This window comes from Hakea prostrata, chromosome 8 (assembly GCF_041222555.1).
Source record: "Hakea prostrata isolate BN-2017 chromosome 8, UWA_Hpros_2, whole genome shotgun sequence".
Classification (NCBI taxonomy): domain Eukaryota; kingdom Viridiplantae; phylum Streptophyta; class Magnoliopsida; order Proteales; family Proteaceae; genus Hakea; species Hakea prostrata.
In genome coordinates, this window is record NC_142607.1 from 2,325,992 (window position 1) to 2,353,754 (window position 27,763).

The 27,763-nt window shown below is 37.9% G+C and overlaps 3 protein-coding genes across 3 annotated transcripts in view; 1 reads left to right on the forward strand and 2 right to left on the reverse strand.

Moving 5' to 3' along the window:
* Window positions 1–13,079, reverse strand: part of LOC149006219 (coiled-coil domain-containing protein SCD2-like) — a 29,071-nt gene extending 15,992 nt beyond the window's left edge. The window contains exons 1-13 of the mRNA XM_089166319.1: window positions 12,834–13,079; window positions 12,377–12,723; window positions 11,471–11,643; window positions 9,995–10,070; window positions 9,798–9,839; window positions 9,603–9,665; window positions 7,235–7,284; window positions 7,115–7,142; window positions 6,856–6,924; window positions 6,307–6,417; window positions 6,163–6,223; window positions 4,911–5,027; window positions 4,635–4,756 (exon numbers count right to left, since the gene is read on the reverse strand). Of these exons, the coding sequence (XP_089022445.1) occupies window positions 4,635–4,756; window positions 4,911–5,027; window positions 6,163–6,223; window positions 6,307–6,417; window positions 6,856–6,924; window positions 7,115–7,142; window positions 7,235–7,284; window positions 9,603–9,665; window positions 9,798–9,839; window positions 9,995–10,070; window positions 11,471–11,643; window positions 12,377–12,721 (1,257 nt within the window). The 5' untranslated portion in view covers window positions 12,722–12,723; window positions 12,834–13,079. The remainder of the gene's footprint in view (window positions 1–4,634; window positions 4,757–4,910; window positions 5,028–6,162; window positions 6,224–6,306; window positions 6,418–6,855; window positions 6,925–7,114; window positions 7,143–7,234; window positions 7,285–9,602; window positions 9,666–9,797; window positions 9,840–9,994; window positions 10,071–11,470; window positions 11,644–12,376; window positions 12,724–12,833) is intronic.
* Window positions 13,080–16,022: 2,943 nt separating this feature from the next.
* MEF14 (Phosphoglycerate mutase family protein) lies at window positions 16,023–23,234 on the forward strand. The gene is made up of 2 exons (XM_089165344.1): window positions 16,023–17,020; window positions 21,927–23,234. The coding sequence occupies exons 1-2, from the start codon at window positions 16,481–16,483 to the stop codon at window positions 22,641–22,643; spliced, it is 1,257 nt and encodes a 418-aa protein (XP_089021470.1). The 5' UTR covers window positions 16,023–16,480; the 3' UTR covers window positions 22,644–23,234.
* Window positions 23,235–23,446: 212 nt separating this feature from the next.
* On the reverse strand, window positions 23,447–24,736 carry LOC149006221 (acyl carrier protein 1, chloroplastic-like). The gene is made up of 4 exons (XM_089165345.1): window positions 24,585–24,736; window positions 24,106–24,204; window positions 23,892–24,014; window positions 23,447–23,805 (listed from the first exon to the last, which is right to left on the reverse strand). The coding sequence occupies exons 1-4, from the start codon at window positions 24,651–24,653 to the stop codon at window positions 23,680–23,682; spliced, it is 417 nt and encodes a 138-aa protein (XP_089021471.1). The 5' UTR covers window positions 24,654–24,736; the 3' UTR covers window positions 23,447–23,679.
* Window positions 24,737–27,763: the final 3,027 nt, after the last annotated feature.

Sequence of the window (27,763 nt, forward strand, 5' to 3'; positions counted from 1 at the left end):
GTTTTGTTTCCCTAAGATAGAGGTAAGACGGGATATGCCCCTCTTTCACCTATCGATTTGACAACTTTCTCCATTGAGAAAAAGAAAGAGATTTCGAGTACGGACATGGAACAAACTTCGCGCACTTTTTCAAATCAAAAGAAATTAAAAAAAAAATAATCGTTGGAATGTATCATTTCGACCAAAATGGTACGAAATTTTCGGTACCGACCGAAACGATACATCAAAAGTTATAAGAACTAGCTTTTCCGACAGTTTTGAGTGGTAGTTCCGCCCTTTATGTTTCGACCCTAAATAAACATTTTTCTCATTTCTCTTGGATTCTACCCCCATTTCACCTCATTTTAGCAACTCCTTCGCATTCTTTCTCCACTCTTGCATCCATTGATGGGTTTTTGAGGATCAAATAAGGTGAGTTAACAAAGTTCTCCATTTTTTATTTTTGTTTTGTTATGGCTCAAATCAACTTAGATAGCTTTCAAATTAAAGTATGTTTAGTCTAGAATGTCAATCTATAATTATGTGAAGTTAAAATTAATTTTTGCATATTGCTACTATTTTTTTATTTTTCTGTATTTGAAAATTATTTTCTAAAATATGTATATGTATATATTCTTAAAAATACACATGTATACCCTCATACATGAGCTTCAAATTGATGAATGTGAGACACCATCACTTCATTTATGTTGTGATAGTGTTGAATCAGATTTTTGTTGCTAATTATTAATTTTAATTGTTTGAAAAACATTATGATATTTTTAAAAACTATTTAAATATTAAAAAAATTGATTAATTTATGTTATATGTTTAAAAATAGGAGATTATTTATAGTAGCATGTGTGTAATTTTTTGAGCTTATTGTAATGTTTTCTAAGATACTTAGTGTGTATTTTTTGTATCAGGCACTCTCTTTAAAAGATGTCAGACATAGCCTGGCAACACGGGAGGCCACTGACAGCCGATAGAAAGAAGAGTGAGTGCAATTATTACAAGACACAGATAGGAAGAGGTGGGGCCACTAGATTGAAGGTGCATCTAGATGGGGGAAGTAGGGATGTAGTAAGATGTCAAAAGGTGCCCTCAGAGGTAAAGAAGGCAATGGCCTCATACTAGGCTGGGGAAAGCAAAGGAGGAAAAAGAAGATAACACATAGGGAGGAGTTCAAGGATGCATGCCTAGATGATGATGATGAGTAGGGAGCAGGTGAGGATTGATGACATGAGGAGGCAGCAGAGGGCTATGGGTTGTGGGTCCTCAAAAGAGCCAGCAGGTATAGGAGGCACATGCAGCTCACAAGTCCTTATGAGAAGGAGTCAAAGTGTGCTGGAGGAGATTCCTATCCCACAGGCCAAAATAAGGGGTCAAGCTTCATTAGCACATCCTACAGATCCGGCCCTATTAGGAGACCTAAGCAAAAGCAGAGAAAGTTGAAACACTTGTGGGGGAGTGTGAAGGAGAAAGTGGGGATGGCTTTCTCCAAATGGTCTATGTATCATAGTATTCCAGCACATAAAGCCCAACCGCCCTACATAGGGATATGATTGAGGAGATAGGCAGGGAATGGGAGTGGTGTACAGGGGCCCACTCCACATGAGATATACAATGCCTATTTGCCTAAGCATAAAGAGGACTTGAATTAGTACATTAATAGATTAAATCCCATTTGGATTCATTATGTAGTGACTGTGATGGTTGATGGTTGGACCTGTCCCACTAGACAGTTAATCATCAATTTTATGCTGAATTGTGAATTTGTGATGGAAGGACAATGTTCCTCAAGTCAATAGATGCATCTAGTGAGAAAAATGATGTAAAATACATTTACAAATTATTGAATCAAGTGGTGAAGGAGGTTGGAGTGGAGAATGTGATCCAAATCGTGACTGATAATGGCTCCAACTACAAGAAATTTGGGTTGAAGATGATGGAGAACTTTAGGTATCAAAACATGCTTCTACTTCTAGTACTAATTTTAATTTTTAAATACATATTACATTAAAAATACACTTGAGGACTTTATATTGATGCCTTGATGACAAATATCGGCTCTTTTGGACTCCATGTGTTGCTTACTGCATTGACCTAATGCTAAAGGACATGGGGAAGATCAAGCTTGTGAAGAAGACCGTTGAGCAAGCCCGACAAGTTAGCACCTTCATTTGTAACCACACCTATACATTAAAGATGATGAGAGACAAGTGTCAGGGTGACTTAGTGAGGCCAAGCATAACTAGATTTGACAATTGGATAGCACTGCAGAGCTTTAAGAGTAAAAAGACAGGCCTGAGGAGCATGTTTGCATCAAAGCAATGGTTTAACTGGAAGGCATAGGAGGAAGAAGAGCACAGTTGACCATACTTGATGACAGTTTGTGGAATAATGTGAGGACATTGGTGAAGATGCTTGAGCCTTTGGTGTATGTATTGAAGATGGTAGATCAGCAGAGAAAACCTACTCTACCACACATATGGGCTGCAGTACATAGGATGAAGCAGCAAGTTGCTCAGGTCTACCCACAGGGCAACAAGAAAATCCTTGACATCATCCAAATTAGATGGGAGTCTATGTTGCAACATCCACTACATAAAGCTGGTGAGTTGTTAAGTCTAGTAATCAATTTAATTTTTATTATATTATCACACCAATAAGTAGTGACTATTCCCTCTAATTTATGCTTTTCCTTACCCAACATACTTATCTAAATCCCAGTACCATTACAAAGACATGCTTGGGATGATGCAAGATTTGATAGGTGCTGTCCAAACTGTAGTGGAGAGGTTGGAACCAGATCCATCTAAACAGGTAGTCATCCTTATGGAGGTGAGATTGTGATTTGCTATTCACAATTCATAGTTTTATACTAAGTTATTAAGTGTTAACCTAGTTTTTTTATTTTATTTATATATTAAACGAAGGCATTTAGGGATGCCACTAGGAGTTTTGGTAGTTCAAAGGCCATATCGGGACGGGAATCCGCCTCTGGGGGTAAATTAATTCATTATATATTTGATTACTTAATTATATCTTTCAGTTAGTTACTTAAGTATTGAAATGACTTGGGGCCTATGTTTGTTGTAGTTGAATGGTGATTGCAACTCGGCCGTGACTCACCCCACTTGAGTACAATTGCATGCAAAGTACTCTCCCAGACATGTTATGCCACTGGTTGTGAGAGAAATTGAAGCACCTTCAGCCTCATCCACTCAAAGAGGCGCAACCAATTGGGTGTGAAGTGTCTTGAGGACCTTGTCTACTTACACTATAATATGAGACTAATGGATGATCATATTAGATAGGGGAAGGACGAGGAATGTGATCGAGTTGGCCGACATACTAGGGATGGATGATGATGATAACCTAGTAGTTGACTGGATTAGGAACAATGGAGAGCCCTTAACCCCTTACTGGATGAGGAGGGAGGTCGTCCCAATAGACAAATTGCAGAGGAGATGGGGGCTGATGTGCCAGATTTCATGGCCCAGGAGGGGATTGCACATGCAGCCCCCGCCCATCCCTTCGTGCCACACCCTAGTACATCCACCCAGAGTGAGGATTTGATTGCCTGGTCCAACATCCAGGATGATGCGATTCAGGCATCCCCCAACAACAACGACAATGCTGATGATGATGGAGAGAATGAGGAGGGTGTTGGACCTCATGATCAGGATTCAGCTGATCCTAGGGACAGACCACTACCACCAGCAGTACGTGAGAGTTAGGGAGGGGGAGGACGACCACTAAGATTCACAAGTGCGAGTCAATTCACCCATGTGACACAGGATTCAGACCATAGTGGAGCTGCATTCTTGACTTTGAAAAATCCTGCACTTCCATCTTCTTCAGGAAGTTCTGCAGAATTTCTAAATTTCAAGAAAAACCCCAAGTTCCTAACATCTTAGCGCTTCATCCATTGAATCTAGACTCTGAACTGCAGAACAGTAGCACCCTTAGTTCTGAATTGCAGACACAGCAAGCCCTTTTCCCTTCCCCAACCCTAACCGAAACCCTAGTTTGGCATTTGAATTCAAATTTAGAATCTGGTATTCTGATTACAATAGGATTCAGATCTGGAATTCAGTTTCAGCAGGCTCTAAATCACCTAAAAACCCTAAAGCCTTTCCCCCTTTTCACTGGATCTCCTAGGCAAACCCTAAGTCAAGGAAAACTACTAAAATACCCTAACCCTAGACCTGGTTTACATCAGTGCATACAGAAGAAAAAAAATTAACAACTTCCATCAGTGAGAAAGAGTCATTGTTTATTTTCCAATTGCCTTCATAAAAATGTGTTACCACCTTTACCCCTAATACCAATTTCTCCTTATTAACTTATAGTAGTACCATCCTCGTATCTTCTCATAGTATTGAAAGTTGGATCTACCTTATTCTGTTACCAAATACAATAATATCCTCAGAATACTGCAAATCTTACCCTCCCTTTTTCACTTCTGGCTAATTAAAATAAAATAATAATAATAATAATAATAATATAAAAAAATACAGAACCAAATGAGCAAATAACCTTCTTCTTTTTTTTTTTTTTTTTTTTTTTTTTTGGGGGGGGGGGGGGTTGATGATGATGGGGCATTTGGTTGTGGGGACCAGTTCAAACTTTATGAATGGAAAATAGACCTTTAAGGAAGCTAGCTCCCTCAATCCCATTTCCACTGAAAGCATACTCTCAATATTGCCTTCTCCAGATAGATCACTCAAATCCTGAACAGTTTTACTCATTTTCTCAGGATCAATATCACCTGTCAAATGTTTGTAAATATCATGGTTTATCAGTAAACTAGTCATAATGAAATAGAGTTGAAAATTATATTGCATCCAGTTTATACTTCTCTGCAAATTATTCAACAAAAAGAAGAGATGTGTGCCAGTAAAAATCAACGCAAGAAGACTAACCACGGCTCCAAGATTCTTCTTTAGCTTTTTGTCCTGCAGAAATAACAACCTCAAACGGAAGGGGCGCTAATGATGACCAGTGTTCATTTTTTGACACTGCAATATCCGCACAGATACCTAACAATAGTAAAAAGAAACAAATGTTAAAGATGAAATCAGATGCCACATTACAAGTGTCAAAGGACAAAACCGATCAAAGTTGATTGCTATGGCGACTTCCAAAAGTATGTTTTATGTGAACTTGAATACACGAACCAAACAACCTACAAACACATTCCCTACACGAGTCATCAACAGAAGCTTCAGTTGGCACTTTTTAAGTTTGCAAAATTGGAAAATTCATATAGTCTCATTACGTGGAAAGTTTCAGCTAAAATAAGTTTGCCACGTGGCAAAGATAAAATTCTGAACATTGTTGACAGATCAACATCTTAAGAAGGGCAAAGGACAGGTTTGAGCGTTAACAACATATAGGGAGATGTGCTAGTGTTGTGTTTGTTGGCTTTATTGTAATGCTATGTGCCTCTTGTGTGCTACTGTTGTGTTTGTTCACTTTATTGTGAGGCTATGTGCCTCTTGTGCTAGTGTTGTGCTTTTGTTTCATTGAGCCCTGTCTTCAGCTTTGTATTATTTCCCTTGCACTTTTCTCCCCTTTGGTTGATGAATTTGTTTATTCATCCAAAAAAAAAATACAAAGGAGAAGATTAAAACGGTAGGCCAAGTAATTAGATGTAGAAAATCCTATTGGTCTCACCCTCTTTGACAGTTGGAAGCAACAACAATTGCAATGATGTTCACAGAGGATTAATGTATTGTGGATAATTACAGAACTGTGAAGGGAATCCCTGTTGGGAAATGACCCTTTAACCCCTCACTAGTTTTGATAATCACAACACATAGACAAGTGCACTAACATCTTACTCATGTGAAAGATAAAGAACAATATGTCAGACAACCCTTGTTGTTGATTGGTAAGTTTTGAATTAAGATGACATTTACTTGCTCAAAACTTTTCTTGTCGGGAGCCTTTTTGCCTGAGCTGCCACTGTTGCAAGTTAAGAACTCTAAATACTACCGATGACACTGGTACATCATCTGCTTTCAACCCTTCCCAAATTCACTCATCTGGTCAAAGCCCTCAAACCACCTCGTAAGATTTCCCAAAAAACTAAAGCACAGTAGCATATATTATTTTCAATACGAAAAGAAAGCACCAAGAGCAGTAGGGTTAAGAGGGGGGGGGGGGAATTACCATGCTGTACAGCTAGACCCCAATATCGAGCAAGCCAGCATCTCTTAAGGACAACTTCCTCCTGAAATCCATATCCGAGATATACATTAATATCTCTGAGAATATAAAGATACCAAAATCATTAAAGGTGGTGAAAGTGCATACCATCTCTTCCTGAGTCAAGATCATTCTCTGAGTCATTGAGCGAAGAGATTTGGTTTCAGATTCTACTTCTTGAAGCTGTTCCATTGCTGCCGCAGCTTCTTCTTTTGCACTCTGATTCGAACAAGAATAAGCAAAGTATAGCAGTGTCAGCACTGGTAAACAGCACATATGCACATAACCAGCACCTATGTACAAAAAACAAGAAGAGGGAGAGAAGAAAAGGAAGGAGAAAGGGGAGAATAAGACTGATGCAAAAAGATGGGGGAAAGCTAACAGACAGTGAATACTTCTATCGTAGACAAGTTCTCACCATTATATCAACTAAAAGCAACTCTTGGTAAGATATCCTACCAAGAATCAATGTCTGAACACAATAGGAAACTTTAAAATAGGAAATAACTAAGGTGGCATATCAAACCTACAATACACACTTTAACACAAAGCACTATAATGCACTATTTAGTACACATCATAAAATGGTAGAGTAGGAATAGAAATATCTGGAAAATAAAGATAGAGCACAAAATCCTAAATATTAGTATATGTTACCTCAACTGCAAACCGAAGAGCTGCGACTTCTTCATCTCTCCCATCCTTGGTTGCAGCTTTAAGAGCAGCCTGACAAAAGGAATTTTGTTTCCATAACCAATAGTAATAAGTCTCCATAAACAAGGGAAACTCATACACCATGGGATTATCTCAACACTTTCTTACCAGCAAATTGGGAATTAAGTACACCGTTAAATAAGCATAGGTAACCAGACATTTATATAACTGAACTCAAACACAATAAGGACTACCTACTTACCTCTCTTTGACGCAGTGCCGCTTCCTTTCTGCAATTGTATCACATGAAAAATCACAAAAACATAGTATAACAAAAAAGAATGTCACCGATACAACTTATGTCACATAAATCCCAACCTACCTGCTCAACAATTTGGCTTCCAAAGACACACCTTCTCCAAGAGCAGCAACCTATTAAAACAGCATACTTCCATCATGGGATCTTTAAATCAAGGTCAACAAAACTAAAAAGTAGATGAACATCCAAGGATTTGTATTGAAATGCTGAAAGTTAATTGAGATAACTAACATGTTTATTACTTTTTGCGTACCCAAAAGACATCTCTAAGATATGCTATGCTGCAAGATTCTTCAGACTAGCATGTTTATGAATTATTGGGTACACAAAAGACATGTCTAACATATGGTATATTGCAAAAGTCTTCACACTAAATTTAGAGCCCTTGTCAAACATATCATGTCTTTCACGAACTAATGAAACATATTGAAGTTGACCCCCATTTTGTTCATTAGAAGCTGCAACAAGGACTGATCTCTACTTGTCATGTTCGAACCAGAGAACAGTAGGCTGATTTAATTAGAAAATCTTTAGGGGCTGAAAGAGTGAGTTATATTTGTAACAAGCTGGGAGTGTCAAAATGTTTATTCTCCAGCTTGAGGTGGACCAGTCTTCTGTTCCTCCCTTTTCCTCCTCTCCTCAGTCTAGCCGGTAAAGGCTGATCGCGGGCAACTAGCGGGCTGGTTACGATTGAAAATACACACTATCTTAGCTTAAGTGTGTTGAAGGGCATTTTAGGAAAGAAATAAGGCTCAAGATATAGTGCCTGGCGCTAAATCTCCAGCTGGGTTTTAAGGGAAGCATTTGAGTCCATATTGGACTCTAATTCCTAATTTTGTGTTCAATTCTGTAACTAGATCTTTTTTTATAAATAAAGCATAAGTTGTTTGGAGACCCTCACAATGATAGTGAGGCTCCTATTCTCCCTTTGAATCTCTCTTTCTCTCCATCGACCTCGCTCTCATATGATTCTCTGTTTCTGCTTCTCTTCTTCTCGATCTCTCTTGCTTCTCTCCTTTTCTGCAGTTTACAATATCAAACACTGTTTGGACGACTACGCTACTTATCACATACCAGACCAGGTATAGCCTATGATGTGGACATCATTCGTCATTTTCTCATGATCACAGGACATCCCATCTTGAGGTAGTGCACCATACATTGAGGTATTTAAAGTCTACCTTTGTAAGGGACTCCTCTTCTCCAACACTGGGAACCTAAAGCTGGAGATAATTACAAATGCAGATTAGGCTGATACATCAACGATCGATGAACTATTTCTGGATCTTGTTCCTTTCTCGGGGGAAACCCTCTTACATGGCATAGCAAGAAAAAGTCAGTTGTTTCCAGTTCCAGTGCAAAGGCTGAGTTTCATGCCATGACACAAGGAATTTCAGAACTTATGCAAGAAAATATTGACTGATTTTGGAATCACTTCATAAGGTTCCAAGTGACTCTACTGTCATAAGAAGGCTGCCATTAGTATTGCTCACAATCTTATCCAGCATGACTAAACAAATCATGTTGAAATTGAAAGACATGTCATCAAAGAGAAGCTGCAGCAAGAAGTGATATGTACTCCTTTCGTTTGTTCAATTAATCAATCAACTGATGCGGCTTGAACTGTACGTTGTTCCACCCACTGTCTCCAAGTTGGGCATGTTTGATGTATTTACACAAACGGAAGGGTGAGTTGAATGCATGGGACTTACCTTAGGTGTCTTTAGGACTAAAATTTTTTCTCTCTCTACTTAATTTTTTTGTCCTTTGGTTGTAAGTTGTAACTCATTATACATAAAGGGGACTTCTGGCATTAGTGACAAGTTGCAATTATTCTCAACTATGATTTTAACTGTAACCTGTATTTTTATATTTCATTTCTATGTTAATCACAAATAAATTTTTCTTCTTTCCCTTTATTTTTTTTCTTCTCTTCTCACTCCTTTTCATTTCTAATATGGATGCTTTTTTCCTTTCCTTTCCTTTCCTTTCCTTTTCTATCCATCCCGAAACAACCAAACAAATCCCAAAGAAAAACCTCTAGAAAACCAATCAACAAAAGAATTATATCTAAAATTCTAAATAACCATTCTTTAAATATCATATCTACTAACCTATTAGGTATTGGAATCTTATGATTGAGGTGTAGTGAATAACATTCTAAAGTCTCTGTCTTAAACTTTTCAATAAGTTGTGTTATTATAGCATGTTATTGGCAAAAGCACATTCTAATTTAGAGAAATTGTTATGGGCATATTAATCATTTCATATACCTATAGAAAAGATCTATCTCTGAATAGTCTGACAGACATAAAAAGGCAAAGGTTTTCCAGAAATGATTCTTTTCATGGTGGGTCTTTTAAGATACCTTCCTCTCAGCGTCCCTTGAATAACAAATATTAAAAAGACAATGAGTAGAACAAAGAATTACCTGTTTCTCAAGCTCTCTAGCTCTGGCCTCAGCTTCTTCATTCCTCTCTTCTGCTAGACGGAGCTGTATAGCACAGAATAATATAAGTACCCCATTCATATGGAAATTGTATGCAGCAAGACTACTCACTAGACAGATCAGGAGAGAGAAGGGGGAAGACAGAAAGAGAAACAAAAGGAAGAAAACTAACATAACCTTCTCAAGAATATTCTCATTTTCTTCCTGTAGCATATCAAGCTGCATTTTAAGCAGATAACAGTTCGTCAATATTTTTCACATTAAATTTCAAAATTTCATAGTAAAACAAGCTTTTCTCACATTATATTTTCAAGGAAGATGCCCAACATTCACTGATAATGCTTACTTTCTACAACTTCAACATGAGGACATACCTCGTCACGAAGTGCCGAAGTATCACGCTGATTTCCTGTATCTTTTAAGTTGGGATGACTCATATCTGACACAAACCTGCACCATTTGTCAGTTATTACTACTCAAACAACCAGAGGAAAATGATAAACAGTAATCTATATCTAACCAGACAAATTTATTTAAACTTTATAAAAGCACCATTACGACAGCAAAAACTTAAATGTGAAAAGACAGAATATTAGAGAACCATAAAGGTAAAGGTTATGTTTGGTGGTCCTGCAAGTAAACCAAAACAAACTAAGAGTTCCAAATGCTGAGGAAATGGTGAAGAACAAAAGGCACTTTCCTTTTTGTGCTTGGTTGTCCTAAGAAAACTAGATTAGATAATCTACCATAACTAAATAAAGCCAGAATAAGGATGGGAGTTCTCTTTCTGGTGGCAGCTGCTGTTTTTGTACTTACCACTAGTACCACCAAAACTGATTCTTGCTAGCTCTGCAGTCAACGCACGCTCTCTCTCATTGTTGCCTGAATTTATATTTTATATACATACTCTCATCATATTTACATACTCTCATCAAGAAGGCTGGCCTTGGCACAATGTCGATGGACCACAGTTGTAGCCTCAGGTCAAGGTATTGAAACAGCATCTCAACAAAGATTGGGGAAGAAGCTGAAGAACAGTCCATGAGTGTAGGAGATGAGCAACCGAAAACCGATCTAAATAACCCTACAGGGTTATTTGGGCATGAAATTGTATATTGGGTTATCATTGGGGTAGGTTACTGTAAATTCAAAAAAAATAACATGAGAGGGTTTAACTACTTCCTTATCCTTAATATCAACCGTTGGATTTCTTGCCACGTGTCAGCATTCTTGGGCTGCACGGATATTGCAAAAAAAAATCCCAACAATATATGCCTTAACCACAAAGATATAACGAATCAAATAATATAGTGTCCCCCCCGCCCCTCCCCCCCAAAAAAAAAACTCCCAAACAACAACAACAGCAACAAACAAACAAACCAAAAAAAAATCCAAAATACCAAATTTATAGGATACCAAATAACAAAAAAAATCATAAGTGAAATCAGTCAAAAAAAGGTGCTGAATGTTTGAGATCCTAATTGCTCTCATCCATCAAAATATTGGTAACAACGCCAAGTTTTCCAGTAATATAAGTGAAGAACACTAGATAATACAGATCATAAATCATTATAAACAGTGTTGAATGTGCAAATATCTCATTGAATCTATCCATCAGAATCTTAGTGACAAGGTTAAGTCTTTCCAGGAAATGATTGAAGAAAACCAGACAATGCAGCTCATAGATCACGAATATGCACAGATGTAGAGGATGATAGATCAACTGGTTCTCTTGCAATCCTAAGGCATATTGTCACAGATAAGTTCCCAAAAAGAGAGAGAGAGAGAGAGAGAGAGAGAGAGAGAGAGAGAAGACGAAGATAGCACATAACAAGATGAAAATCTTTTACCTTTTATCTTTTAGTCTACTTGGAGCAGGTTCTACCGGAGGTATGGAAACTGGGGTCCTTATTGAGGCTCTGGCACTACTTGGTGGTACCAATTGTGTGCGAACAGAGATCGATGGCCGTCCAACTGATGTAGAACGAACTGAAGGAGTATGCTCTACAAAGTTCCGACCTAACTAATTAAATTATGACAATGCCCAATTAGCCTTCTAACGTCAACAAAATCAGAAAGCATTTATTCAGAGTACATTGCATCTTTCCAAGAATTTACTCCCATACAAAAGGGATCATTTAAACTATGCAATTTGAGAAAGACAGTGTGAAAATTGCATCAGATTAAAACACAACAGTTATGCGGATCTTGTGCCATTTCCATGAAACTTCAAAGAATAGAAATACAGTTCAGATCATAATAATGCACTCTCATTAATGGAAAAAACATCAAGAAGGACATTTTTGGCCTGATGGTCAAGTACACTTCCTTAACACTTGGTCATGGGTTGAAGTCCTGAAAACAGCCTCTCTGGAAACAGAGGTAACACATTTGGCCCACAGCAAACCTGATAAATGCAGAAGCCTGGTGCACCGGACATGTCTTTATAGACATCGAAATCAACCTATTCAATTATTCACAAAACTTCAACTAGATGGAAACGGCACATTATAGTTCACTCGTTATCTTCCCACGATTTCAATCAAACCAATTTTAAGAGCAACACAAAAAGCTGTGAACTATCCAGTCCTGATTTCTAGTACACTGAATTTTTATAAAACGGAAAGCCAATTTCCAGCATAATCAGCAGAAACACCAAATTCAAATTCGACCAGTGTGTTCCGACCAATTTCAAGCGCGATCAGGCTAACGATATACGAAGGGAGAAAGGAATAACATATAAATGATTAAATTACCGCAGGTGACGGAGATCTAGTTGGCCTAGCGGACGAGATCGCTGGGATACTGTTGTTAAGAGTGTTGGAGAAAGATGGAGGAGGAGCGCTGAATCGGAAGCCTAAGTCATCGTCGTCGTCGTCGTCGTCATCAGCAGTCTGCGATGCCATGACCTGCGCGAGCCTCTGCGCAGCAGCTTTTGCTGCGACGTTCTGAGTCCTTTTAATGGTGGAAAGCCCCGTCTGTGACCCTGAACGAGCATGGTGGTGAGCGGGTGATCTTGCAGGTGAAGACGAACCAGTGCTGCTAGAACCGCCGCTTCTCTGCCGTGAATATATCGGACTTTCGGTCCTTCTCCGATCCATTTCTATTGCCAATTGTCAATTTTGTTCTTGATTAGGACTTAAGATTAGAAAATGTGAATCAAGCACAACCCTAGATTCTCGAAAACTGATAAAACGGGAAGATAGATCTCACTGTTCACTGCTGAGCTTTGACTGCTCCGACTGAGCGATCGGCGAAGTTGTCGGAGTGTGCTGGAGAGGCAAGAAAAGCTTCGATTCGTCAACTCAAAGACCTCTTCAACGTACGATCTGCGACGGCATGGCGGCTGGTGTCTCCGAGAGAGAGACTCAAAATCCGGGAACTCCGAGCTGTCTACGAGACGAGAACTAATTAACTAATAAGAAATGTTCAAAGCGGTAGACATTTATCCATCCTTCTTCTCCAGGTTCCCAAACCAGTTGTGACTCGTTAAACCATCTCACCTCGTGACTCGTGAGTATTGGTGACCCGGACTGACGGTTCAGTATCGGCCGGTATTCAGGTTTGGTTTTTCTTTTGTTTTTTTTTTTTATTAATAATGTCTGAAAATATGCTGGAACGGCTCCTTAGTCTTAACGGTGGCAGAACTCCAAAATCCAACCTGGACATATCCGTTGTTATCAGAAACAGAAACTGATTCTCGTGGGGGTGATTTGACCAGGGTACATTTCTGATTCTCTGAAGCCTGACGGATTTGGTTAATCCCGACGGTACTCTCTAACAGGGGAAAACAATAAATAATAATTACCTTGGGACGGATGTAAAAAATAAATAGTAATTACCTTGGGACGGATGTACAAAATAAATAGTAATTACATTAGCATTTATAAGAGTATAAGACCATCATGTTGAGTTTTTCTTTCTCTAGTTCCTGTGTAAATGACAATTATATCCTCGTCTTAAATTAAATTAAATAAATAAATTTATCATTTTACCTCTACCCTGATTCTTAAAAACCATATAATAGTAGTATCATTTCAAAATATCTTTTATACATATTATTTATTTACCCATCTGTAGAGATTTTGAATATGCAGAACAAACCAAGTTTAAAGATTTTTAGCAACTCTAGAGCTGAAACCCTTATATAACTCTCACATTTTTTGTTCAGCCTTGCAATGTCTCTTGACTTGTTTTCATTTTTGTCTCTCTTTTTTGTTGAAAAAAGAATGCAATCTCCTTAATAGGTTTTACCTATTGAAAACACAAAAAAATCAGCGGTCCTTAGTACGAATACGCTATGGGAAGCCCCATCCAAAATCCATGTTGTGGGAAGTTCTATCTCAAACAAAATTCCTACTTTGAGGTTTGGATTTTATTTTTTTATTTTCTTAAGGTTGGATCTTTGGCCTCTTGTGCAGTTATGTTCTTGTTTTTTTTTTTTTTTTTTTTACAACATGAGTTTCTTCTTCATAAATTTGTTTTACTTGAAGAGGGTTTAATCAATTTTGTTTGATTTGAGGATCTAGGGTGTTATTCCTAGTGTGCCTAATCGGGACTGATTGGTATGACTCAGATAGAACTAGCCAGGATTCTACTTGGTAAATTGAGCATTGACCCTTCGACCTAGCATTAGCAATTGAATGACCAAATCAATGCCATTCCTCGTCCTGAAAATAGGCGCTGTGCGGAAAAGATTATGTATCCAACAATAAATCCATTGTGTGTGCACAGACCCGAACTTAGAGTTTGAGTGGGAGTTTATTTACAAAGTTATATCGGATGATCAATAAGAAAATAGGTATACCTTATTCGGCAATCACCATTCACTCAAATTATATTATATAAACCCTAGACCTTCCATGCCAAGGTAATTCGATCACTTTCATCAAACTCAAAGTTATCTAGTTCATAATCTATAACTAAGAGTCTTCTAAGTGTTGTGTGGATTATGGAAGCTGCTGCCTGAGCACCCATAGTCAGCCTCTGCTCGTCCCTTTGTTTTGGAGGACTACAACATGTTCATTGGTGGTGGTTGAGTCAGATACTGATATAATATTAGGGTTGTGGGGATTCTATATCAAGTACTTTGGAATTTGGATCATGCAACTCTTGAATTTCACAGTCATTACTTTTTTCTTTTCTTTTTTTGGTTGGGTAAAACTGATGTCCTATTGAATGAAAGAGAGAGAGAGGTAGTGAAAAATCCTCAAACTTGTCATTTGGTAAATGATTTTTCTATCTTGGTAGATGAAATATAGGGTTCATCTTCCAATCTAAAGCCTTATTATCTCAAAAATATTTAAACATCTACACCTAAAAAAATCAATTGAAGCGCATACACTATCATTTATTTGAATCTACAGGCAAATATATTGTTTCTTAAGAAGTAGGGGTAAGAAATAAGAAAATGTTTTTTTAAATTTTTTTTTTATGGGGTATAGAAATGGGGTCAAAGACATGAGTCAATAAGAGAAAACAATGAGTTGAAGCAGCCCTAAATATTTGTCTTTAGAATCCCTTCCAAGCTATCAGGAGGATCATGAAAGAACACACAAAAATGACAACATTCTTTTCTGTTGTGATTTATATTCAAGACCCCAACTTCTTATCTTTTGGAAATCAATTGAAAATATTATTCTTTAACTATTGCCATTTCCATCTCTTATTTTCTCATTAATTTAATGTCACAAACTTAAAACTATCTAAAGTCTCTTTTATTATCTTTTCTTCATTATTTGAATAAATTACTTAAATTATTGTTACAGATTTATCATCCCTCTCAAGAAAAGAAAAAAAAGGAAATAAAGACCAACAGGGTCTTCCTCTGTTGTATTTTTTTTTCAAGAGGAAAGTGGGAAAAAGGAGTAAAAGAGATACAAAAGTTAATAATAAATAACAAAAATTAATAATAAATACACGATATTGTATATAGTTCAAATTATGTAGCACATAATCTACTCGCAACAATCGCAAGCAACATACCAATTGTTGATCAAATTATAATTATGTTTGACTTTCATTAATTATATAATTCTAATTATTGTATGTATGAGTTATTCTTCTCAAAGCTGACAAAGCGTAAGTCATTTGTAACCCATACATACTTTACTGGTTTTTCTCTTCCATTTTTAGAGATCAATTTGACATTACTTTACCCAATAAATATTACAAATATTTACATATCAAATAAGCAATAACAGATTTATTTATTTATTTATATTTTTTTGGGTGCTTCACCAGAATATTATTGGGAGTTAAAAACAGATTTTACGTTCAATTATTTATTTATTTATCTTGATTGATTTTTTTTTTTATTTTTTATTTTTGGGTAAACATCTTGATTGATTGTTGGGGGTTAAAAGATTGGAGAGAGACTGTTTCGAGGTCAAACGTAATGCTCAGAAACTGTAATGGCCCCCACGACCCCAGCTGTGAAATTCCGAAACACATTCACATTGAATGAAAGGTATCGGATTCAAAGCCAGATCTGTTTCCTGAAACCCTAGATCTGATCATCGTTTGCGGCAGGAAAACTGAAGATCCATTTCGGTTAATATATACTTCAGCTTTGTCATTGTTTCAACTTGTTCCACCAGTGTGGTCGAAGGATTTCTTATCACGCACACGCAAAAATTCAAGTTTGAAAAGGAAGTTTTTTTTTTTTTTTTTTTTTGGGTCCTGCTCCTGCATGAGACTCAGATCAGATTTGTATATATGTTAGGAAATGTAGACCCTTGCTCAAGCTACATTTACGAGAACATGAACTACACACCCGAAGTCTCCCCAGTCTTGGAAATTGTAGAATTATATATTTTTTGAAAGGCTCGTCTGCTTCTTTTGTTCTGTAATTCGACTTGATGGGTTCTTCGCAATCCATTCAGGAAGAGGAAGAGGAAGAAGAGGAAGAAGAAGAGGAAGATGGAGATAATGGCGAAAGGAAACCCAGAGAAGTTGGAAATCCATGGATGAAAAAAGTACTGGAACAAGAACCGGAGATGCTACCATGCCACGCATCAGCGTCTCCTCTCTCTCCTCAGTTGTCTACTGTCGGCACGCCTCATCTTGGTCCGTCTATCAAGGTATGGGATCCTTGCAATGTTCTTGCTCCACCACCGCCGCTGCCACCGCGGCCGACTTTCTCTAGGACCTTCTCCTCCGACGGATTTGACGATGATCGGACGGTTACGGAGGTTTTCCTGATCAGTCACGGTGAATATGGTGCGAATCTGAGGCCAGATTTGATTGCTGGCCGGTGGCCGGAGGCTTCTCTGACACCCAAAGGCAAACGGCAGGCAAGAGCACTGGCTGTCTTCCTGAAATCTTACGGGCTTCAGTTCAATGCTGTATTTTCTTCGCCTCTGGATCGGGCCAGGGCAACCGCAATTTCTGTTTGTCAGGTACTCAAATTTCTTATTTATCTCGGTGTCGCCATATTGCTGTTGACTCTGGCCTTTCTTTTGCCTTTTGTCAACTTATTAGTTAATTCAAATGATTTGAAATGTGAGCTCAGGATAATCTATTGCTCGCTTGAAATATACCATGGGGTATTTCTTAATGTAGAGGTGATAAGTCGTACATGTGTTCACTCATAGCAATGCCACTTAAAACTTAGGTGATTGGAGTTTTACTTTTATAGTTTTTAGCAGCTTTCGTGGCCTGGGAACTTATAGTAGGATGTCAGCAATGATTTTCTGTGATCCCTTGTTTCTGGTTTCTATTGCATCCACTCACAATACCCTGACCATGCCCCCAAGAACGTCAAGTGCATGTCAATTCATAGGTTTCTTGACTTTCTACAAAACAAGTTAAATCAAGATTTAGAGAAGGCTGAAACAATTTCATTCCAGTGTTATTTAGCTGAATAGTCTAGGAGTTGTGTTTTTCCTAGAAACAAGTTTACTGTTTGCTTTATATGGTTGTCTTGAGTTCACCTAGATTAGTAGACCTTTTAAGTGGAATTTAGTTGAGAATTAAATCTAAAATTCAATACCAGGTTGAGCTGGAAGATAAAATTTAGTCAAGAAATATGCAGCTCAAAGACAAGGGTAACTAGGCAGGATAGAGAAGTTCACATTCAAGGTAATTCCATAGAAAATAATTTATTCTTTTGGTAGGGTAGGAAGGAAGCAGAAGACTTGAGATCCATAGTATCTTCAATTCTTCATCATCTGTCTCAGTAACATGTGTAAAACATTTTCACTAGATCTAGCAAGTAAAGAAGGCCTATTACTGCTTGCTGATTTCACAGGAGTAGGATAGTTTTACTGGAGGCATCTATACTAACTGAACCAAGTAATTAGAAACTTATAGATTTATTATTTCCTGCATGGTCGGTGCAGTTAAGTCCGTGCAAAAATCTCCAGAAAACTGGTCTGGAAACCCAATTAATCCAGCCAAACGGAATGGAAGACATTATTGTTCATGTTTACCCAACAAAAACTCAGTTAAATGTGCTACCTATAGTGAGACCTCTTTGGAACTCTGTTTGACTCACCTTTGAAAGGACTTGAGTCATGTTTAGCTTAAATGGCACATTGTGTCCTGTTCGTTTTATTGAATATCAATACTTTGCATTGTTGAGAGTGCTGCAGTAGTGAAGCCCATTTCTGCCGTAATATGTAGTTTTTCGTCTCCACATCTATTAAGCATACTAGCTTTCCATTACTCTTGCAACGATAGTTGGTAGTATTAGAATACTCTGTGACATACGATCTCTAACTTAAACCACACTTGATGCTAATTTGGGCTGTCACCAATATCAAATCCTTCGCCTTTTAGCAAGTCGAGTTACTAAGGACCACGACTTTGCATTCCCTTAATAGTGGTCAACTTATGGCTCATGTTTAATATATAAGAATAGTCATCTCCTCATGGATTATGTTTAATATATAAGAATAGTCATCTCCCTGCACTTGAAAGTTGTTGGTCCCATTACAATAAAAGTGTTTTTGGTCCTTTCCCAGTTCCAAGATTATGAGTTTGTCACCACCAATTGGTAGTGTCATATTCTAATTATATAGCAAAAGCAGTGTACAAATGAGACTTTGCTTCCATGAAAGTTTCATAGGGTGCATATTTAGATTTTAAAGTTGTCATCTATCATTTTAAAGCTTAAGGAAGGCAATTAATAGCGATCAGTTTGATCTCAGTTGGGCTTGGAGGCCAAATTGCTGCGTAATAAGGTGTGAAAACTTGAAAAGCCAACTTAGGCTCAACTTATTGAACCTCCTTCGAGAGCACTTCCCTTTATTCTAGCTTGGGGATAAAAAAGATAAATGGAAAGATAAACCACAAATTGTTCTTTGTAGAGAAAATGGGTATACCTCTTATTTTACTACCAGAAGTTATCTCTCAAACTTGAATTCATATAAAACTAAGGTATTGGTGACTGTAGTCGAGCAATCCTTTCTTGTTTGGGTTTGTGTCTATACTGAGTGGAAGGTTTTAAAATGCTTCAGGGGTTCCTCATCTTGCTATCTTTCACCCTTTTTCACCCCTCCTTTTTCTCATTTGCTCTCTGCGTCTTCAGTCATGCTTTTTACACATCTCAGTATCTAATCCTACATTGCTAATGTGGACTTATCTTTCACCCTAGTGTTCTAGCATCAATTCTAAATTCCTTAATGTTGCTAAAGGTAACTCCCACCCCCACCCCACCAAATAAGATTGTCAAACAGTTAATTTGTGCTGAGTTACTCTTGCGGAAAACATTGCCAGCTCATAAGCTTCATATTTGAATAGTCAGTGCAGTTATGAATACCCCCTTATCATGTGGGTAATCGGCAATGATTTTCCTCGAATCAGTTCGCATTTATTGAGCGCTATTGGTCTTGACGATCAGCCATGCTAATCAGGATAAATCACCATCTCTCATATAATTGTAAGCATTACCTGTATATATGATTCTTTTTTAAGTCCCCTGTTTTCATCTTTCTCTTATCATCTCTATCTGTATTTAATTTTATGGAGGCATCCAGATTAAGCACTAGGTGTCCCAAGGTGTTGGAAGGAAGAGAAAATAGGAGAGCGGGGGGGGGGGGGGGATGTGTTAAAATAAAGTTAAGATGACACCAACAGGGTGCCCATTCGCAACTATGAAAGCATGGAAGCACCAATGCATCATTGTTTCTCCATTAAAATTGCCTCCTCGTAATCCAAATTCTGCCCTTTTGTCTATTAATATAATCACTTCAAACCAGGGGCGAGCTAGGATTCCACATGGGGGTGACGAAGAGTCCGGATCACCTCCCCATCAAGGGAGCATTGATGCTTATTCACCACACCTATTATACTGGGGTCCCACCTTTGAAACGTGTCCCCAAACATATTAAAAATATAGTTAAATTAAAGGTTGAGGATCACTGACAAAAATATATATTTATCTTACAAATAAAGGAAAAAAACACATGATTTCAACAGTAAAAGGCTAGATGCAAACCAAACGAATCATGGTAGTTAGTTACCCTACAAATTTCAATATTCCATTCACAATATAAAATCAAATAATAAGAATGACAAAAGAAATCGAGAAAGAGAGACAAAATAAAATCAAATAAAAAGGATAACAAAAAAAGTTTGAGGAAAAGAGAGAAAAAAGGGAGAAAGAGAGTGAGACACTACCTGATTGTGGAAAAGATTTAGGAGTAAACTCCTAACCTTTAGCTTTTCCAAGTTTCCCCTATAAGCCACATCTGAAGAAAGAGGAGAGAAGAGAGAAGAAATAGGAAGGAAAGAGAAGAGAATAAATAAGGATAAAATTTAGGGATTCATGAGTTAGTTTCTAAATGGGATTTAATTGTTTCTTCCTTAAAAATAGGGGTTTTAATTGTAACACTTGGATAATTATGAGAATGACATTTTTACCTGTTATATTTACTTTTAAAATTATTTCCTTTTTTTTTTTTTTTGGGGGGGGGGGGGGGGGGGGGGGGGGGAACTAATGATATTTCATGTGGGAAGAAAAAGAGGAAAATAAAGAAACTAGGAAGAATTTTAAAAAATCGAGGGGGGGCCATCACCCCCCCGCCCCCTTATGTAGCTCTGCCTTCTGCTTCAGACTGTAAATTCTTATGTGTTTAGCCCCCTTTTTTTCATATCTTCCAGATAACCTTATATCATTGTTATCTCTATCTCCTTTGGGTAGAAATCCACTGTATCCTGTCTGATTATACTTTAGGGTTATGAAAATCTCAGCTTCATTGTTGACATTGTCCTTTTTTTGTTCGGGGAAAAAAAATCAGAGAGAGATAAATATAATGATGCAGCACCAAATTCCAAGCATTGTTATAGAATAAATGAAAAGTTGTTAGAATCAAACATATTAAGTTTTTTATTTGTGCCGCTCAAAATAGTCAAACCTTGTTTTATAATCACAACTTATCAGAATCCATAGATCTGAAATTACTTAGTTGGATGAGTGTATTCATGGCTTTTAATGCAATGATTACAACTCAATTGCAATTAAGATGGAAGTTTAAATGGTAAATCATCACTTTAACAGTTAGATTGAACGGCAATACTGCATGACAATCACTTTGCTTCTCCCTGGGGGGAAAGAGAAAGGGGGGGGGATTCACTGGGAAGTACAAACATCTGGTGCCAACTTAGAGTTCCATTGCACATAGTATGATAAATCATAGTCAATGCAACTTATTCAATTCACCTAAATCAGGTAGTCGGTATCTGTGACCACCTACACATTCCAAAGCAGACAGGTTGGTTTGGATTTGTCTTCTGGTAGGCACCACCAACTCTCATCATGAATTCATGATCCAATATTTTGTGCATCCAGCACTGCCGTTCAAGCCAGTTGAAAAATGTGACACCACTACTAATTCTCTGATACTTCAGATATAGGACCACTTCTGTTTGTCTCATCAGTTAGTGGGGGCTAGATTAAAAAGGACCTAGCCCCAGGCAGGATCTCAGCCTATTAATTACCAATCAGTTGTGACCTCTGGAGCAGCAGATTACCTTGATTGATTATAAGTTGCAGTAGGTTATCTAACACACAAGTTGATTAATTTTGACTTTTGCCATGCTAAGCCTTTCCAGAGTTTTTGGCGGTAGCCCTCTTCTATAACTAACTATAAAACAAGTCCTTCTATTTTGGATGGGTTTGTTTTTATTTTATTTTATTATTATTATTCTTTTCTCTCTTTTTTTTCACCTCCTTGGTTTGAGAGATGGGGGAGCAGGAGCATAGAATATTACATGTCATGTATAATTCCATCATTCTGTGTATATATATATATATATGTAGAAAATATTACTTTTCATTCCATTATTCTGTTTACTCTACAGGAACTGAATTTTGGGGAAGAACAAATACAATCCTCTGATTCACTGGTTGATATGAGTCTGGGTCAGTGGGAGGGATATGTCAAATCAGAAGTGTACACCCCTGAAATGCTAAGTCTAATAGATAGAATACAGCCCGATTTCTCTGCACCATCTGGAGAATCACTTAGGGAGGTGGAGTTCAGGATGATACAATTCCTTAATGGCATGGTCTTAAGACTGCATGAAAGGCTGAGGGCAGCAGATTTCTTGTCACCCCATCAGAATGAAAGCAAGGGGTTTTCTGTTCACAACTCATTGGGCCAGGTCAACGCAGTTCAAGACTGGGATGGATCAGTCCTTCCGCCAACTCACTGGGACTTGCTTCACAGGCACAAGCAAGGCCTTACAAGGAAAAAGTCTGGTAAAAGCAGGCTACAATTTGAGACCAAAACTGGAGATCATGAAGCTGAGGATGATCTCTCTCCCCGTGAAGCCGGCAATCAAGATCAGCTTCGTGAAATGACTGTCAGAAGCTCCTCATCTTCCTTTTATTGTATTGGTGTTTTTACTCATGCTGTGCCAATAAAATGTCTCCTTACTGGCCTTCTTGGATGTAGCCCTGCAATGTCTGAGAGGATCTGTATAGATGAATCCTCAATGACAGTATTACAACATTCATTAAAGACAGGTTGGCAGATAAAGAGACTAAACGATACTGCACATCTCAGGCTTTTGTAAGCTGGAACAATGTGGAAGCTTGCAGATGGGTTCATTAAGTTTATTGGGAAGCCAGATGCCATCAGCTTTCCAAGTGAGAGATAAGATGATGGTTGAGTAGTTGAATTTTCCAGGTCAGGTGTCACTGAATCTCCAGATTTGCCTCTAGGCTGATTGATCTTATGCTCAGAATTTGAGTATTTAATCACCAATGGTGCTTTATTTAATGACTAATTGGTCAATGGTGGACATGAACAGATGATATCAGAACCACGATTCTTCTGCTCTATGTATTTTTACCGACACCAAAGCAGCTGCAGGTGTTGGAGCTTTTCCTTTTGTTGGAGTGATTCTTTTGATTTGTACCGCCTATACGTGTTTTTAGCGTTGAGATTCAGATCTATTTTTCAATATGAACAAAATAAATTGTGTTAGGGACATCAGTAACCCAGACCTGAGAGCCTGCTTGTTATTCTTTTTGTCAGTACGATTAATTGCTTTGTTTATTCCGATGAACATTAGGGTTTCTGTTGTACGAAAGTTTTATTCATTAGATTGGAATTCCGTAACTAATTCTTGAAAATTGGTTTCCTCCACCCTGCCCCGAGTTCCTTGAAGCAAAGTTGGCAACCTGAAGTTGGAAGTGTTCTTTTAGACTGTCGGATTCGAAATTTTGGTCCAGATTTTAATCTCAACCGTTGAATCTAATGGTTAAAACGAGATTTTGATCTTGACCGCCCTGCGCATTAAATGTGCAGGACTTAAGCAAGTCGCTTTTACACAAGGTAAGGAAGGATCAACTTAATGTCAAATGGTTTATGCTTTCATAAGGTAACACAGACGGGAAGAAATTCAAGGCGCTGTGCAAGGGATTAATATTTCATTGGAGAATCTGACACATTGTTCAAGGCATCAGTTAAGCCTGAAGCCTTGTTCAGGGTATTAATATGAATGCTGTCCCGGTTGCCAGGCAGTAACAAATGAAAGAAACACAACAATTATGCACTAAACAATGTTGTTACCCTAATAATTAAGCTCTCTCTGTTTCTCTGAGAACTTAGGCTTTCTTCTGGACTAATTTCTCAATCAAGTCAGCAGCTTCTTGGACAGTGGTGATGTTCTGGGAATTCTCTTCTTCCACACTTATCCCAAATTCTTCCTCCAAACTCATCACGATCTCCACCTGCAAATCACTCGAAAGAATAACGAATTAGAATGAAGACCCAATGACAAAAAAACAAAGACAATTTTAGCAGATGATGGGGTTACCGTGTCAAGGGAATCAGCACCTAGTGCTGAGAACTTGGATTGAGGGGTGACCTCAGAGCCTTCAGGCAATGCCAATTGTTTCTTCACTATGTCACATACCTTCTGTATTGTCTCAGGGTTAGCCTGTTAAAAAGTGTATTCGACCATATCAAACTTCTTCCACACAAAAGAAACCGATTAAGAAGACGTATGAGGGTAGTGATCATGAGAGTACCGAGCAGCTGACACGGAAGCGCGAGGATCTCAAGGAAGGGAAGCCATTGCTGGCCCAACCCACTGAACGAATTTTTACACTGGAGTTCTTCCCAGTCACCTACAACTGAAAGGCGTTAGCAAGAAACAAACCTTCGAGAGAGAACCATTAGTATCTCATACTTCCTCACTGACTATTAAATGTATAAAGCACGAAAAGGGAATAGGAAAACTCAAAACTCAAAACTACTACTGTGTACGCAAAAAAATTGACAGAAACTTGAGCACGGCAAGTTAGCGAAAGAGAAGTATAATCTGAGACACAGATCAATTTGACCCTAGATCCAACTAAGCCAAGTTCATATGCGGAATTACAACAATATACAATGCTCAAAACATTACTTCGTGAACTAGAAGATTTCTTCCACCAGAAAGAAAAAAGAACTACGAGATTTCAAACTTGAAACTACAACAAATGAACAACAGAGTAGCCTATCTCACCCGGTCATTCCTAATCGACAGCTTCATCGAAGAACCGAACCCGACCGAAGTGGAAGAAACAGTAGCCATCGCAGTGTGCGATTTTGGCCGAACGGAATAAAGAGGTGACTGGTAGATAGGTGGATAAAGAGGATAACTGTCGAGCAGGGTAAATTGAAAAGATGCCATTTATAAGAAAGTCTTGAGCCAACCGTCGAGAATTTGAGCTAGGGATATCTTTTGGAGGGAGTTACCTGGGCCTGAATCAAGGTTTAAAGTATCGTATCGAGTATCGTATCGGTCAGGTGATTTTAAGAAACGTATGGTTACAAAAAAAAAAAAAAAATTTAGAAACGTATCATTTTGTATCGAGTATTGTATCGCTCTAACTAATGTATTTTAGTATAATTCAATGGAGAGACGTATCGAGATGTATCATATTGATTGAGTCAAATATGGATACATATTGGCTAGTATCGTATGGTATCGTGGGATACTTTAAACCTTTGTCTGAATTCACTGGTGCACTCTAGGTGGCCGAGAATTTCTATCGAATTTTACTTAGATTCAAAAAATAAATGCACTGAATCGTTCACCGAGATTTTAAGTCACTGGATTGCACATTTCGGTCAAGATTTTTATTTCGATCTTTCATTTTTCAACCGTTGAGATCAAAATCTCAACCGAGATCTCAATCCAACAACTCACAATGTTTCACTTAATGGTTTAGCCATTTATTGCGCTGAACCCAAGCAAAATCAGTTTGATCGATTCTCTGTCATGAGAGAACAATATGCTTATTTAATGTTTCTTAATTACACATTAGGGATGAGTTTACCTTTGAATATTAATAAAATGAATTAGACATGAGACCAAAATAAATCTCATATCTCATCTCTATTGTGTTGTTGAGAAGCATCAAGAGAACTAGAAAGTGATTTAGACTCAGTCTCCCATACAATTGAGTTCAGAAGAGAAACCATAAACATGGGTCATTTCGCTTACCATTAGAAGAAAATATGGTTTATGTTTACTTGGTTGAATCCTCTTGATGAACTGGTCATTCTTTCCGGTCCATAAAAAGGAAAGAAAATTTGGCTGCAACTTCTTTAGTGATTAGTAGCGTCTGTTTATCTCTGTATAGAAAAGTGATTTATCTAGATCAAAAGATTTAAAATAACTATGATAGACCTATGATACAGTAAGAAAAGTGATGAGAAAGGATATATTTATAGCTTAGGCTTTGCATTTAATATGACCTTGAATAAAACTAATTAAAAGACAAAAATCCATGTAATCCAACATCAAATCATCTATTGTTGAGATTCACGATCTGATAGACTGATATAGGGTTCGATATTGATTTTCTTCCTCAATCCATGTTCTCTATTCTAGTGGGAAATTGTGATTAAGATTTGAAGCTTTGGTAGAACTCACCATCTGCTTAACTTGATAACATTTGGGTTTTTGTGCAAAGGCCCATTTCGATGCTGGCACCGTTTATGCGAGTCAAGGTTTTTTTGTTATCAGGTGAAAAAAAGGATTGATTTTGTAAGATAAATGTAATATTTAAGACTTTTTAAACATAAAAAGCAATCAAATAAATCAGAGTTGTTGGTTGTCTCCACATAATGGGTCTAAATCCTGTAATCGACCAAGGAGGGTTAGTGGAATGATTGAGAATCTCACTTCTCAGCAATGTTCGAAATGTCGGCAAAAAAATCGGTCGTCGGTGGTTGGTGACACCACCGACAAAACAACATTTCGGTGACTTTTGGCAGTGAAACCTCCATAAAATCTTTTCCTCCATTTTTTGTTTTGAAGAGAAATTTTGCAGATATCAGATCTGAAAATGAAATATCTGCAAATGAAAGATATTACTGAGATTAGATTGAGCTTCAAAGGACTCCATTTTATGTTATGCAGAGAGGTTTTGCAGAATTGCAACATTGAGAGTTATGACCTGTGAGGCACTTCCATCAACGAAGTTGGAAAAGGTGAAGGAGAGAGCTTCGAACCATGGTTCTCTTCCTCTCTTTGGGTATCCAACAACACTTGCAGCAGTACAACTTATACTGCCGGTACCGAAAGTTTCAATTTTTGCTGATATTGTGCCGGTTCAGCAATTTTCTGACAAAGTTTTGGCAATTTTGGGCGTCTATTGGTGGCTGTCGTTTCAATTCTTGGTTTCGTGTCTCGCTTGAGCAAGATGCCAATTTTTTTGCGAAAATATCCCAACATTTCCGCAACGTTATATACCTCGCTCCTCGGTGGCATATGTAATATTGAATAACGCATGACATAAATGAACGGCAAGCAGGTGTGGAATCCTGAAAAGGCGACGGTCATGTAGTGATTCCTGCCTTTGGAAACGCAACATGATACACGTGGAATACCTTTGAAAGCAAAGGAGCAGGAGCACACCTTTGGCATCTGCACTTCTCCATGCGCTGTGAGATGAGATGAGACGAGATGAGGCCATGAGGGCGAACGTCACTAGAAGCCCAAGTTGACCCAATTGTATTTGTAGGTTTCTCAATGGGCCCCGCTCATTCCTCCTCATCAACTTTTTCTAACTTCAAAGCCTATTTGGTGCCTTTCCTAACCAATTGGAAGAACGCGAATCAATTTACCACATTTTACCAACTAATTAAAATAACTAAAAAGAAACTGGAGAGGTGCATTACGCACAGCATAACGAAAACAAAAATGTCGTGGAATATACTCTTTTGCGTCTGCGTTTGTCCTTGCCCCTCTATCCGAAAAAAAAAACCATACTTAGTTCCATAATTACCATTCTACCATCATTCTGAATGTCTCTTCCTCTATTTTTTTTCCCTAAATCTTAAAATTATAAATAATGAAAGGCAAAGTTTCTCGTATTGTAAGGGAATTTCTATATATTATGCCCAAAGGGAATTTGAATTCTGGACTCATGAATCTGAGAATTAATTTTTTCCATGAGTCTGGAGATTTCAAATATCTAGAGATTTCAATCTGACCTGGTAAATTTAATGTGTTGGTTACCCCATTTCGCTTTTGAGCTCCCCCCCTAATCTCGATTCACCTTTTTACACTAAAACGTGAATCAGAGAGATTTTCCCGGCGCGGTCCGCCCGCCCCTCGCCGTGATCTGGTTTATGGGTAATGGGTAAAATCCAGAAATTTCAAAAAAGCTATACATTTGCACATTCACAAAA